Source organism: Siniperca chuatsi, linkage group LG2, assembly GCF_020085105.1.
Source record: "Siniperca chuatsi isolate FFG_IHB_CAS linkage group LG2, ASM2008510v1, whole genome shotgun sequence".
NCBI classification, from domain to species: Eukaryota; Metazoa; Chordata; class Actinopteri; order Centrarchiformes; family Sinipercidae; genus Siniperca; species Siniperca chuatsi.
In genome coordinates, this window is record NC_058043.1 from 24,609,917 (window position 1) to 24,623,245 (window position 13,329).

Here is a 13,329-nt window from a genome sequence, read left to right on the forward strand (position 1 = left end):
GAACGAACCTCGGATGTAGCGCTCACCTTCAGGTGGCTGCTGGCTTTGGGGCTGAGGCTGCTGGGGCTGCTGCTGTTCCAGCTGCCTGCGCCTCTTAGCCTCCAACACTGGATTCTCATACTGGGTCTTCCTGTTGATATGACTTTGGGACGGCGGAAGGAGGGATGAGTGGATGGACGTTGAGGAATAAGAATTGAAGGACAGGAGAAACGAATAATAGGAATAGAAAGTAAGAATAGAAAGCAGGATGTAGGACAAGTAGTAAATATCAGTAGGAAAGTGGAGCACAGCAGGGAGGGACAATGGGCACAGAGGAGAGGATAAGGTAATAGAAGAGAGTGATAGGGTCAAGAGAGGGAGGGGAGACATGGGGATAAGCTTTGATTAATACACAGTGACACAAAACACATGCATCCATCTGTACTTTCACATGAACCCCTCTCTGAGACATACATGACACAATCACGCCCCCCAAATCATATCAAATAAATCTCATTTTGATGATGGCTTAATTCACTGAAACTACAAACATCCTCCACATCACACACCAACTCTGGGAGGTTTTCCTACTAACCTACCAGCACCGAGAAATTACACCTGAAAGCACCACATTATACAGCAAATGAAGGAAATGGTGAATAATGTCTATTAGAAGAAAAAAAAAATTGTGCAGAAACAAAGAGGGGGAAAAATAGAAATGCCACAGCCTTGAGACCCCAGGTGCTGCTTTGAAAAACATAAAAAAATGCATGAAACACATTTGTATTAATTCCTAGTCCTAGGGGCGTCACACAAGATGAGATGCACACACACACACACACACACACACACTTGCTGCATGTTTTCCCAAATGATAATGACACAAACAAAATGGCCTACATTTTCCAGTACACAAAAGACCAAAATAGCTGAAGCGAAATCTGGCTGTGACGTCTTACAGCAGAACTGTACATAGATTAGAGCTGCTTCTATTTACAGTAAGGTTACGAGTTTCTTTTGTTAGAATGAAAATGTGTGAAAGCATTTCTATTCATGTACAAGAAGAAAAGTGCAAGGAGGCCATTTCTTTCTGCATGCCTGTGTGCAGCATCAGCATGTGCATTTGCATACGAGTGTCCTTGTGTGGTGTTGGGTGCCTTTACATACTGTACGTCACTTACTCAACATAGTAGACCCCATACACTGGATCGTCTATTTTCTCCCACCCTGGTGGAAGTTCTAAAAAAAAGAAAAAGAGAAAAACAGAGTGAGACAGAGAAAATGAAGAAAACTCAAGGCTGTGAAGTTACTGGAGGCCATGTATTGAGACATTAGAGGCAAGGCCAGTAGAGACCTTTTGCCTATCCATTGTGTCTGCCTGTCAGTCAGTCTCCAGGGCCAGAATGACTCAACACCTTCACAGGCTGCCCCCCACCCCCCACTGCTGACATTTCCACACATCGGATAAGAACAGAGCAAGACCCCATTGGGCAGAGATGGATGGAGAGATGAAAAGAGGTGGGAGAAAGGAGTGGTGAAGGGGTCAGAGAAAGGGAAGGCAGGGAGGACAGAAAGCAGGAAGGAAAAAAATGAGGAGAGAAAGGCAGGTAGAGAGGAAACCAGGGGAAGGAAGGAAGGAAGGAGGAATAATGCAGGCTTTGAAACCACTGTAAAAAAAAAAATAACACACACAAAACTGATTTGAAAAGACTTCAGTCTGATAATGTGCAGGGAAAAGTGAGACAATGAAAGTTTTTGCATAATGACATGACCCTTCTCCTTTTCTTTTACTCACACCAATACAAACAGTCCAAAGAATATAACAAAAAAGCACATTTCTTATTCATTTGATAGCTATATAAGTGAAAAGCTACTGGGCTAAACACAATTATACTGTGGCCTCTCTGGCTGCCAAAGTATGTGTCCTTCATTTCTTATAAAAGTCACCCTATTTTTGTGTGAATGGACTGCAGACCTGACTTCACCTGTGCCAGCTGCTGCTTTGTGACTGTACCTCGACTTGAATGAAAACCTACTTCATTCGAGGAGGTGGCATTGAGAGCAGCTGCTTCCTCACAGTGATGCTAGCACGCATGTGCAGACACTATTGCAGACTTTTACAGAAAATTAACAGTGAAATCCATCGTAATCAACGATGATTAGGAAAAGATATGAATATGACTGGGCCCACTTCAACAGCGTGTAATAGCCCGATGGTGCAATCTTGCTGTGTTTCTACAGTGTTTGCCAGAGAGAGTGATGCCATTATCTCCAATAGAGCCATCTGACTCACTAGTCTGATTACAGTAGCATTGATTATTGGCTGGCCTCCACATAGATAATGTCAGAGGCTTCTAATTGGCTACAAACACAGATTGTCCAATAGTCCTCTACTGTGCTGTATCAGTTTTACATATTATTACCCTCAACCAATTAAGCCTCGCTCTGTGTGCAAGTAGATAGTAATTACAATCATCCAACTTGGAGAGCGTCACTCTGCTTTCTAACGAGATGGGTCCTTGGTTGGAGTGGAGTCAGCAGCAGATGGAGGAAAAAAAAGCCAAACGGGAGTGTTTAAATTGTCTGTACATGACACACACCACTACAGATTACAGTTTGTCAGACCAGGTAGCCATGACTTGTAAGCAAAACTGATGTAAAGCAACCATGTACAAATCTGCAACCAGAGTCGTTTATTTGATGCTTGCAAACAACTCAAGTTACTATTTTTCCATATTTTCTACACCTGCTAAATGCAGCTTATACAATGCGGCACATGCGGCTAAAAAGGAATGCAATGTTAAAGTGTCAGTGTTGTTGTACAGGGTGAACCCACAAAGCAGCATGGTGAATTATCATTCAGATGTTTTGAACTGGAACGTTAAATGGAATGACGTCCCGCCTCGCCTCGCACAAAATTTTAATCACCCACTTGATTTCACACTGCACTAGTTCCGCTCCTGGAGGAGCACCTGTGTGTGTGCGTGTGTGTGTGTGTGTGTATGTGTGGTGAGTGTGTGTGTGTGTGTGAGAGAGAGGACATTTGGTGCTGCAGCTATCTTAACAATATGCTATACATTTCAGTGAGTGGAAACGCAAATGAGAAAGACAAAGAGAGAGAAATCTGTCTCTCGGTAAGCAGCGTTTTCTTCTCACCCTGTGTCCCTCTTCCCACATTCCCACCTTCCAGAACATATTGTAAATTCAAGGGGGAGTCAAGCGTGATGAATTACATGTTTAACTGTTTGCATCTCATTCTCTTGATACAGTGATGTGATTGATTTCTCTTGAGTTAGCATGTACTACAGAGAGGCACTTTGTGTGTGTGTGTGTGTGTGTGTGTGTGTGTGTGTGTGTGTGTGTGTGTGAGAATTTGTGCACATGTGTGCCGGCGTTCATGAAATGCTTGAGTCTGCTCCTCCTCAGAGAAATGAAGTTAATTGCGTCTCTTTTCCCACCTGTGTTGGATTATACTGATCGATAATTATTGAACATGTTCATCCAGTCGAGGGCTGTCTTATGGACAGGGGACTCGTCTGATCTGAGTATTATAACATGGCAGCTGTTTGAGTTGCTTAACAATGGGAGCTGCTACCAAGACTGAAGCCCTGTAGATGGTCGGTTTGCCGTCACAGTGCGTCGTCAACTGCATGTGATGTGTCTTTGCCCTGTTCATATTGTTGTTTGCTGAAAACAGCTGCCTGCTGCTGGAAAATAAGAGCTAGAAAGAGGCTAAAAGTAGAGTGACATTTCTCTGTGGGTTACTACCCACATTAGATTTAGTCATTTAGTCTCAATGTTAATATAAAAAATATTGATTGATGCAGCTTTAGCAGATGATGAAAAGAATATACTCGATACTCAAATAGGGTTCTGGAAAAAGTCCCAGACCTTGGGGCTAATGAACACCTTTCAAATTCCATTTTAAAAAACTGAAACTGGTTACAAATCAAGCTAAAAGCAGCTTTTTTTTTCCTGGGAGGTTTCAGTCTTTCACTTGACAATAGCAATATACATTCAGGGTTATTGCAAATTCTATAAAAAGGCAAGAGAATAATATGAAATATGTGTATTTATCTAATTTTTGCCCCTGTATTTCAACATACCTTCAGGTCATGTCACAACATGTTAATCATAAAGGGTTACTACAATCATTGATCAGATATCTCCCCTAATGGAATGACATCATTTATTACCCGTGCATATTGTGCAGGGCACAGTCTCCAGACACCATTTATCCTGAACAAGTGGCTGTGTCTGATAGACTAGTTAGGGTGCTGATGGGCCTCATGAAAAAAGGCTTGTTGCCGTCTGGCTCAGACAGACACCCATTAGGAAATCATCATTATAACAATCTTCCTCTGCTCAGCCCTCGTCTCTTATGTATGAAATGACGATCTGCCAATGTGTGAGTGTTTTGTGAGTGTTGTGTGGTTGGGCTGGTGGCATGTGGGTAAGTTGACAGCTGTGTCCAGGCCGGTTTTCTGATCACATACAGCGTGTGTTTGTTCATAATCAAAGCTACACGCTGAGGGTAGGCTAGAGAAAGGTCAAATCTCTGTCAGCGTGGCATAATGTCTCATTTCTAGATGATGAGAGTCATCGTCATAGACATCTCTCACCAACTGTCACTCTGTATGAGCCACTGGTGGTGGTGTTGTGCATGTGATTATGTAGATGTGCACTATTAACAGTTGTGACTGTTACCTTCACTTACCCATTTCAAACTTTTTAAATTCAGCTGAAACAATTAATCAGATGTGTGCAAAACCAAGGTGACACACTGGTGGATGGACGGTGAATGTAGGGTTATATATTTGTGTACCAGCAGGGTGGTGTAAAAGATGAGAGAAGTTCCTACCTAGGTCATTATCCAGCTCCTCTGTATGTACCCCTTCTACTCAGCGGGATGGACAGCCCAGCAGCACAGGATCGTTGTTAAAGGGAAGGAGAAGGGGGGGCAGAGAGGGAAAAAGGTGCATCTGTGAGTCAGTCAACTACATCTGGCCAGTGGGTGGCAAGAGTTAATCAAAGCCAGAGCCTCAGCCTCGTGTGACAATCCATGTTGACAAAAATCAAAAGGCATGTTTTCCCCAAATGGTACTGTATTTCTCTCTGTGTCTGTATGCACGTATTTGTGGTTGAAAAGCTGTGTTAAACATAAACATAGCTAAACGATGAGAATTAAGCCGTCGATTCCTTGAAGCTGTGGGGCATCTTGCTCTGACAAACAGCCGAAAGACGGAGCAATGGAAGAGTGGTGCCACCCAATGAGTGCTCACCATTTTCTGTGACCCAACACTGACACCTAAGGGCTACAGGGGGAATCACTACTCCTGTATAAACATCTTTGATTTTCACTACAACACAACACTGAAATAAGAAGTGAAAGAAGGTAATTGGTGTTTTCTAACCTACGTTTTTGGTCAAATCTGGCAAAACTCTAGTTATCTTTAATTTACTCATGAACAGGTCTTTGTTTCTAATACTCCTTTAATAATGAAGAGAGGGAGAAACCCGTGTTTTTACACTTGACCATAAAAAAAGGAAAGCACAATAAATAAAAATGTAAAAGTAAAAACAGATACAGGTTGAAGCCCTGTTGAATATTCTGTGTCATACAATGGGTTTGGATTTGAAATATATATATTGTATATGTGGAGGATTTTATATAAAACACACATAATCTCATAGGTAATCATGCTCAAACACGGACGTACCATCATCTTCACATTCTTCCAGGGGTTTCTGAGGCTTGTCCAGGCACCGAGGGTCTATCCAGGAGGTGGTCTTTGTATTGTGGCTAAACAGAAAATATACACAAATAAAATGACCTTGCGGTGATAGAAATAATGAAAAAAAAAATCGTTATATCTTTATATATCTCCTCACATTTGGTATGTAGCAAGAAGGATTTCTAAGAAGCTGACAGAATTTAAAGATTACAGTGCAATTAGATTTAGATTTGCTGGTTTATCACGAACTGAGGGGCAAGGATATTCAGTTCAATTCAAATAACACTTGTAACTCTTTTTTGTCAAGAGATGTTGAAGTCAGAGGTTGTTCTGATCTGTTTATGAGACTGAAAATTAGTGCCTTCTTAACAACTGTTTTCACAAATTAACAGCCCAAAGAAAAACACAAAGAACTCTATTATAATTTGTTAGAGGAAAAGCTCTTCCACTATTGACTTTAATTACAGACAACAGCTTTTGGATGGTCAAAAGCTGCAGTCTGTAAAGCACAAAATTAGAGTCTTTTATAAACCACTGAACCTATCCTTTAGGAGTCTTCACAAGGTCATGGAACATATTAAAGAGTTAACTAATTCATTTAGTATTTTGAATCTATTAGAATCTAGGTCTAATGAGTAACAATAACAATGAGCAAAATGCTGCCACTATAAAATGTGACCAGGTCACTGCAGTTTACCTGTGATCAATTTCTCCCCAACTTTCTATCATGCGGCCTTCATTTTTCCATACTTATTGATCTTGGTTTATGCTCCATTATATTGTTATATATCATATTAAGTAGGAACATGGATCTACAACTACAAACTAAATAGGTAATCCTATGAAAGCCTGAGAAAATGTGTTTTGTTTCTATACTTGATGTCCGATTACAAACTGGAACTTTGCAATTTTGTGTCCAGACTTTCTGATCTGCATAACATAGTTTTATTGAAAATGGGAGCTAAACACCGTATATACAGATGTAAATATACACCCAAAAAAATTGTAAAATATCGCCTCTTTGAAACTTTCAGGACATTTAAGTGAAGCTTACACAATGACTTAGTCCAGCTAAAGCAGCACCTACCAATTACGAGTGTATACGTCTTGAGTTACTTACTCTATAAAGTAGACCTCTCCGTTCTCGGTGTAGGCCATCTCCCAGTTGTCAGGCAGAGGTCCGAGCAGATCCTCTGGGGGAGGATGGCTCAGGTGAGAGTGTGTCTGCTGTGTGCTCTCCGTGGTGGCCGATGGTGAGGGGGATGTCCCAGCGTAGGATGGGACACTTTGGCGGGGGGCGAAGGGGCGCACCGAGTTTTGAATCTCGTCTAATTCACTAGAGTCTCCTAGAGGATTTAAGGCAAACACGGCTTGGTGTTAAGAACATTTTGGTTAAGGGATGATGAAAACACTTTCAGGAACAAAAAGTTGCTGTGAAAACAATTTGGGTGCCACAAGAGGAGCCTCAATACAGGCTCCTCTTGTAACACCCAAATTGTTTTCACAGCAACTTTTGGGTGCCACAAGAGTGTCAACTCAAAATGGCTTTCGCAGAAACAATTGCTTCCACTGCTTTAATACCTCTTTTAAGGAGCATTACGCCACTACATACAGCACAGGTTCAAGCCAGGTTGCAAACATGACAGACTGTAATGTATGAAGAAAAACATTTATGAGAATAAGGAAAAAATGGAAGGGAAAAGGGGTCAAGAATCTCAATTTTGCTGTGATTGTATTTCTAAAATCAATGAAAAATCTATTTTGCCCGTGCAGGCCAAATACTTCCAAGATGAGAGTAGTTCAAGAGTTTTTAGAAAGCCTCATCATGCCACTAGAAGCCCTTGCCTCCATCCAAGAACTTTCCAAAGCTTTCACATCTAGTTTTTGGCTAAAATCACAGCTACACTATTATCCTAAACTACTTCTTACAGCTATAGACATCTACTTCAGTTAAACTGTTGAGTGGGCAGTTCACACCTAGAACCGTGGCCTCTGAAGTGCTATCACCTAGTTATCTCATTTTCACACTCACACTTGACTGGCACCCTCATAGCTCGCACGATCACAGACGGCAAATAAACAACTTTTGGTCCCACCTTCTAAAAACACATGGTAGAAACAGCTTTAGGGCTGAGTCAACCTTCCTTACAATGCGTACTGACCTTCTAACACACAAGGAGATCTCAAAAAATGAGTGCAGTAAGTAATATTATTCAAATTCATCACTAACAGAGCCGCCTTAAAATATAAAACAGCACTGATGTCAGCATTATGCTTCCAAACATTTTACATTTATCAAATAAAATCTTCCACTAATTCACAAACACACACGACCTACAAAGTACTAATGGATAATCTCAAAAATGGAGGCTGCTCAGTAATCCACCCTCTGCTGCTCGCAGCCAGATGGCACTATTTTATATTGTTGGATGCATAGATACAGGCAGATGTAGTCAAACCCAGAGACCACTTACTCACCAATCAAAGAAGCTCTTGTATTCTGCAGCACCTCACCACACCAAAGTACTCTCTCTGCCGCTCGCTCTCCACCTCCTTTGTGCTCTTTCTTCTACTTATTCATTTTCTGAGCTTATCCTCCTTTACAAAATACAATCCTTCCTTCCTTGCTTCTCTTCCTCTCTCTGTCGAATCCTTTTCAGACTTGCCCCCACTTTACCCCTTCCCGGCCACTCCCCCTCTTTCTATTTAACAACCCGCTACCTCGTCTCCACTTGCATCCCCTCCCACTTTATACATCGCTAACTAAGATTCTCTTTTTCTCTCCGTCCAAACAGAGCTGCAGAAAAAAGGATCGCATTCTGTTGTTAAGCTCTCAAACTAAACAGAACACAGCATGTTCTCAGGCTGCTGTTGAAAACGGCTCTGCAAGCAACTGCCTGGGTACTCATTGACTTCAGGTCTGTTTGTTTTAAAGGTGTCCACACCAGCTAAAGGAGTATGTGAGTCGTGATGTAAGTTCCGCAAAAAAAAAAAAAAGGAGTTAACATACAACTACAGCTAGTATAAGAAAATGACAAACAAAAAGAGGCGTGCAGCCGGTCACATGACGGCTGTTGTTTAGTTGCAGGCAAAATTGTGAGAAGGTGGAAAAACCTGTGTGAAAATGTAGACATGTGAAGCTAGAGAACCTGTACACACTGTGTTTATCAATGCCAAATGTGGAACTTCATTTTGGCTGTTGCCTGTGTGAAGATGCCAAATTTAATTTAGTTTGGAGTATAGTACCAGCCTTGCGGCCTGATCCAGTCTGCTATTTTGTATCCAAATAATTGAAATTCCGTCTAAATCTATTGAAGACAGACTGCTGTTTACACCTGGCTTCAGAATGTGTGTTTCAAATGTGTCTTGAGTGGCCGCTTATTATTGGATTTCATCTCCCTACAGTGTGAAACTTCTTAAGAGAAAAAATGCACATCTGTTCTCACACAAACAGCTAGAGAAAAGCACTGTGCAGGCTGTTTAGTACCCCAGTTTGAATGCAGACTTCAAAACCTTGTCCAAGGTGATGACATAAGCAAATCATCTGTGTTTGGGAAGTTTAGCATTCACATTGCATTACATTATCGCATGGTCTGAGTGATCAATTTTCACTGTATCTTTAATGTGTTTTGGATGCATTCACACCAGTTGTTTTTATTATCAATGAATCTATCAAATATTTTAAAAAACAAGGACAAATGCCCATCACAAGACACAACAGTCTTATGTGATATCTTCAAATTACTATAGAAAACCCCAATGGTATTTACATAAAGGGGTATTCCAGCTATTTAGCATTGCACCTAAATTAAGTTGGGGGACTTCAGAAGGATACATTTGGGGGGAAAAAAGTATATGTCAAAGCAGCAGAGGCCGAGATATCCTGGCTTTAGTCCCTATCAAGACCTTGACCTTCCTTACTATAAAGATTCTGCTTTCTACTATTATGACTTTACATCATGTTGAACCACATGCCTGGACACTTTTTCACAGTTTACATCCTCACTTTTAAGGCTTTAGTCTGGCATACAGCCATCGGTAAAGTCTCATAAGGTCTAAATTGTGCTCTTGTAGTGGTCCTTGTGACACAAGCCTTAGCTAAAACCTGTGAAGACGTGCATCTATTCCACTGTCCTCTCATCTCGTCTCGCGTGAGTAAAACCAAAGCTTTATCTATCCACATACTACGCCTTCTCCTCTTTCCTCCCCTTCTCCCTCCACCTCCTGTCCCCGTACCTGTAAAGCTACTGTTCATGTCAGGGAGGTCCTCGTCGTCCTCCTGCTGCTGCTCTCCAGGCCCTATTCCAGCATTGTGCATGTCATTGTAGGACTTGGTGCGTCGGGGAGTGGAGTGCTGCGAGCCCGGCAGGCTACCACTGAGCCCGTCTGGCAGTGGGGCATCACCGCCGCTACCGCTACTGCTAATCACTTTCCCACCGGGGGGCTGCACCGGTGGCTTGGGCGTCCCATAATAGTTACCTAGGCAACGAAGAAGAAGGCAGGGAGGGGGGGGATTAAAAAAAGACGGAGAAAAGAAGGCCATTTTAGTAGAAGGGTTAGAAAGGAGGGGACATAGGGTTTTGTTTAAGTGTGTGTGTGTGTTGGAGGGGGTTTGGTAATAGCCTTTGTATGCAAATAGATCGCTGGATTGTCTGTGGGAAAATGTGAATCTCTGAAGCAAAACAAAATTTCTTTCTTGTTTGACCCAAATTAAGTTCACAACCAAGACCACTTTGTTGGAACGATATTTTGTGAGTCAGAGTTGTTACACTGGGTTCCATACACTACCAAGAAATGTTTTGTATTCGGATACACATGTACAGAAGTAGCTGACTTCCAAATGGTTCATAAAATTGTCTGAAGACATTTAGTCAAGCAGTTTGCAGCCAAATTGTTCTCCACTGCCACATTTCAGCTAAACTGACAGAACAAACATGTAGAACTGATTTCTTTTCACAAACTGAGTCATTTTCATCCAAAGTTAGACCAGGCAGAACTAAGACTGTGCCATCTGACGACCAGAAAATAAAGCCAAATATTAAACCAACTTCTTAATGAGACAGAATGGCATTAGCATCCAAAATACAAAGGCAAAGATATGAGGATGTTCTAGTCCAGGTGGTGAAATTACAGTCAAAAGATAAATTGGCAAAATACAACTAAAATGGGAAATAGACCTTTTTCACATAGCTATGTCATAGCAGGAAATGCACAGGAGTAATTGATAACATTAATAATGACTGCATTCCATTTAGGTGAGCTAGTTTCGGGGTCCTGGTATTGTGCATGCTGGCTCACTGGCATGGCTTATTGGGGCACTTAATGGAACTGATCCATCGTTAACGAAATTTGTCAAAATGTTAGCAGTTTTCAAAATAGTTTTTCGATGATGAAACCTGTAAAAACCATTATGACATCATTTCTTGTTTTTAATGACTATACACAGCTGCGCAGTCGCAAGCCAATGCTGCCGAAAATATTTAAATTGTGAGTCGAGCACACTTGACTGAACTAATAAAGTGGGAACTACAACTACGTGAGCCCAATTTTGTCTGATTTGCCTGTTTAAAAATACTACTACTAAAATGCTACTTTGGTTTCAGCTTCCTTGTTATTTGTGGTGGTTGGCACAAAACGAAATGGTGCATGGTACGTCCTCCCTCTGATCTCTTGTATCATCCCACCCTTCTCTATGACACCAGCTTCTCACCCCATCTTCAAGATTAGCTGGCTAGGATTTTGGCAATCTGATGTGGTCAGACGTTTCACACGACTAGCTTGTTTAAAGCATTTAGAAGCCTTTAAAGTGAAAGGAAGATCTTTAAAGATTTCTGATTTCTGTCATCAGTGGAAGTGAGTAAGCTAGTGGCCAGTCAGAAGTCCATTGGCCTTGTTTGCCCCTCCTTGCTGTCAGAGGGAGATCCATTGTCATGGAACACTGAACAAGCTAAGTGGACACAGCAGACACTTAATTAAACATTATCTGACTGAATGGAGACGATACATGGTAGTGTTGTTTACAGTCTTTCCAGTAGTGACTTTGTTTTATCAGCAAAGCAAAAAGTGTTGTGTGTTGTACGTGACACATACTTTGTGCCACTTTCACTGAGATGAAGTTTTTGGCTTTGTTGTCTGGAGCTTGTGACTGTTTTTCAAAATGTGCTCACTTCCTTGGATTTTTTTTGGATGGCCAGCGTGTGGGAATAATGTTACATTTTTACAAATATCAGGCTAAATAACCCCCCAACAAGTAGAACATGCATTCATTTAGATGCTACAGTTTATCACACAGCCAGTGGAGAGAACTTGTTTCATACAGAATCATCATTTTGCTTTGATTTGAATGTCTAATGTTCAGAGACTGTACACAGAAGGAACAAACTCTGAATACAGTTTATACGCTATATAACTATGCCATTCAAATGTTTTTGTCTTGAAAGGTTACTGGCTAGTAGGGATTATTGAACCTTCCCAAGACTAGACAACTCACACATGACGACTGTTTCCACCAACATACAGATGTTTGAAGTTTAGTTGAATGTCTGAGTAAAGATAAAGGTCAACACACTGGATAATAGGTAGGCTGTGATAACAGTCGTGTCGCAAGGCAACTGCTGAAACCCCACAAGATCACACCTTACAACCCAAAGACTTTCGACCTGACCTAAAAGGTTTATGTGTCAGTGTGACTAGCCTGCCGACACAAAACATATCATCCAAACACTAACACTGAGCACTGACAACTCCCCAGTCCCTCAATACATCCAACACATCAATTTTTCATGAATATACCTTTGTGATAAGGCTTATATGAAAGCCAAATCATATCATGATTTTGACAGCAACCTTTTCATCTTTCAAACAAACTTTTTGGAGCTGTTTTTCAGCGTTTCTCATCTGCCTCTACTTCAGCTAGTGTTTTCCAACATGTCTGAGAGATACTTTCAACAATCCCCAGAGATAGGAGGTAAACATGTTACTGATGGCTATCTGACCTACATTTATGATGAACAGAGTGATAGCAATAGCGGTGCATACCAAAAAGCAAGAGAACTCTCAAACTCCATTTGAGAAAAATCTTCTAAAAAATCTTCCTGCTGCATTGCACTATGTATGTATCTAGGAAACTATCTGTTGAGACATTAGTGAATCTGCCGTTTTGCAATGGATTTCTTTCAGTGTGATTGTTGAATTCCAATGCAAATAGAATCTAGAATGAAGCATGTGCTCTTTGACTCAAAGGGACTGACACCAAAACTGCGGCGGGGGCGGGCATGTTTTGAGCGCCGGCTGGAGGCTGAGAGGAGACATGGTTCCCTCCCACCGTGCCAGCAGGTGCACCTGTCCAGAAGTGGACTGATTGGCCTGGACAGGGACACAACATGCCTGCTTGCTGACAATATACCATGAGTGGGCGAGTTTAAGCACTGGCTGGAGGTACATGGTTATTTTCTGCCATTCACGCTGGCACACCTGTCCAAAGTCAGGTTCAGTGCCATTCGATGATTTAAGCATGCTCACTTATTAACACACAGAGAGCAAGAGTGAAAGTCATGTTTGAGAACTCCTATGTACAGCCACTAAAAGCGTCAAGTACATTTGTGTTATTGAAGGA

The 13,329-nt window shown here is 41.5% G+C and overlaps 1 protein-coding gene across 11 annotated transcripts in view; it reads right to left on the minus strand.

The window, feature by feature from the left end:
* Positions 1–13,329, minus strand: part of magi1b (membrane associated guanylate kinase, WW and PDZ domain containing 1b) — a 134,958-nt gene that overhangs the window by 37,911 nt on the left and 83,718 nt on the right. For 7 of the 11 annotated variants that reach the window (XM_044170451.1, XM_044170442.1, XM_044170479.1 and 4 more), the window contains exons 4-9: positions 9,951–10,193; positions 6,835–7,060; positions 5,700–5,782; positions 4,841–4,876; positions 1,161–1,218; positions 9–142 (exon numbers count right to left, since the gene is read on the minus strand). In XM_044170451.1, the coding sequence (XP_044026386.1) occupies positions 9–142; positions 1,161–1,218; positions 4,841–4,876; positions 5,700–5,782; positions 6,835–7,060; positions 9,951–10,193 (780 nt within the window). Of the gene's footprint in view, positions 1–8; positions 143–1,160; positions 1,219–4,840; positions 4,877–5,699; positions 5,783–6,834; positions 7,061–8,192; positions 8,378–9,950; positions 10,194–13,329 lie in introns of those variants that run through there. The other 4 variants (XM_044170460.1, XM_044170489.1, XM_044170484.1 and 1 more) reach the window with 3 other exon arrangements.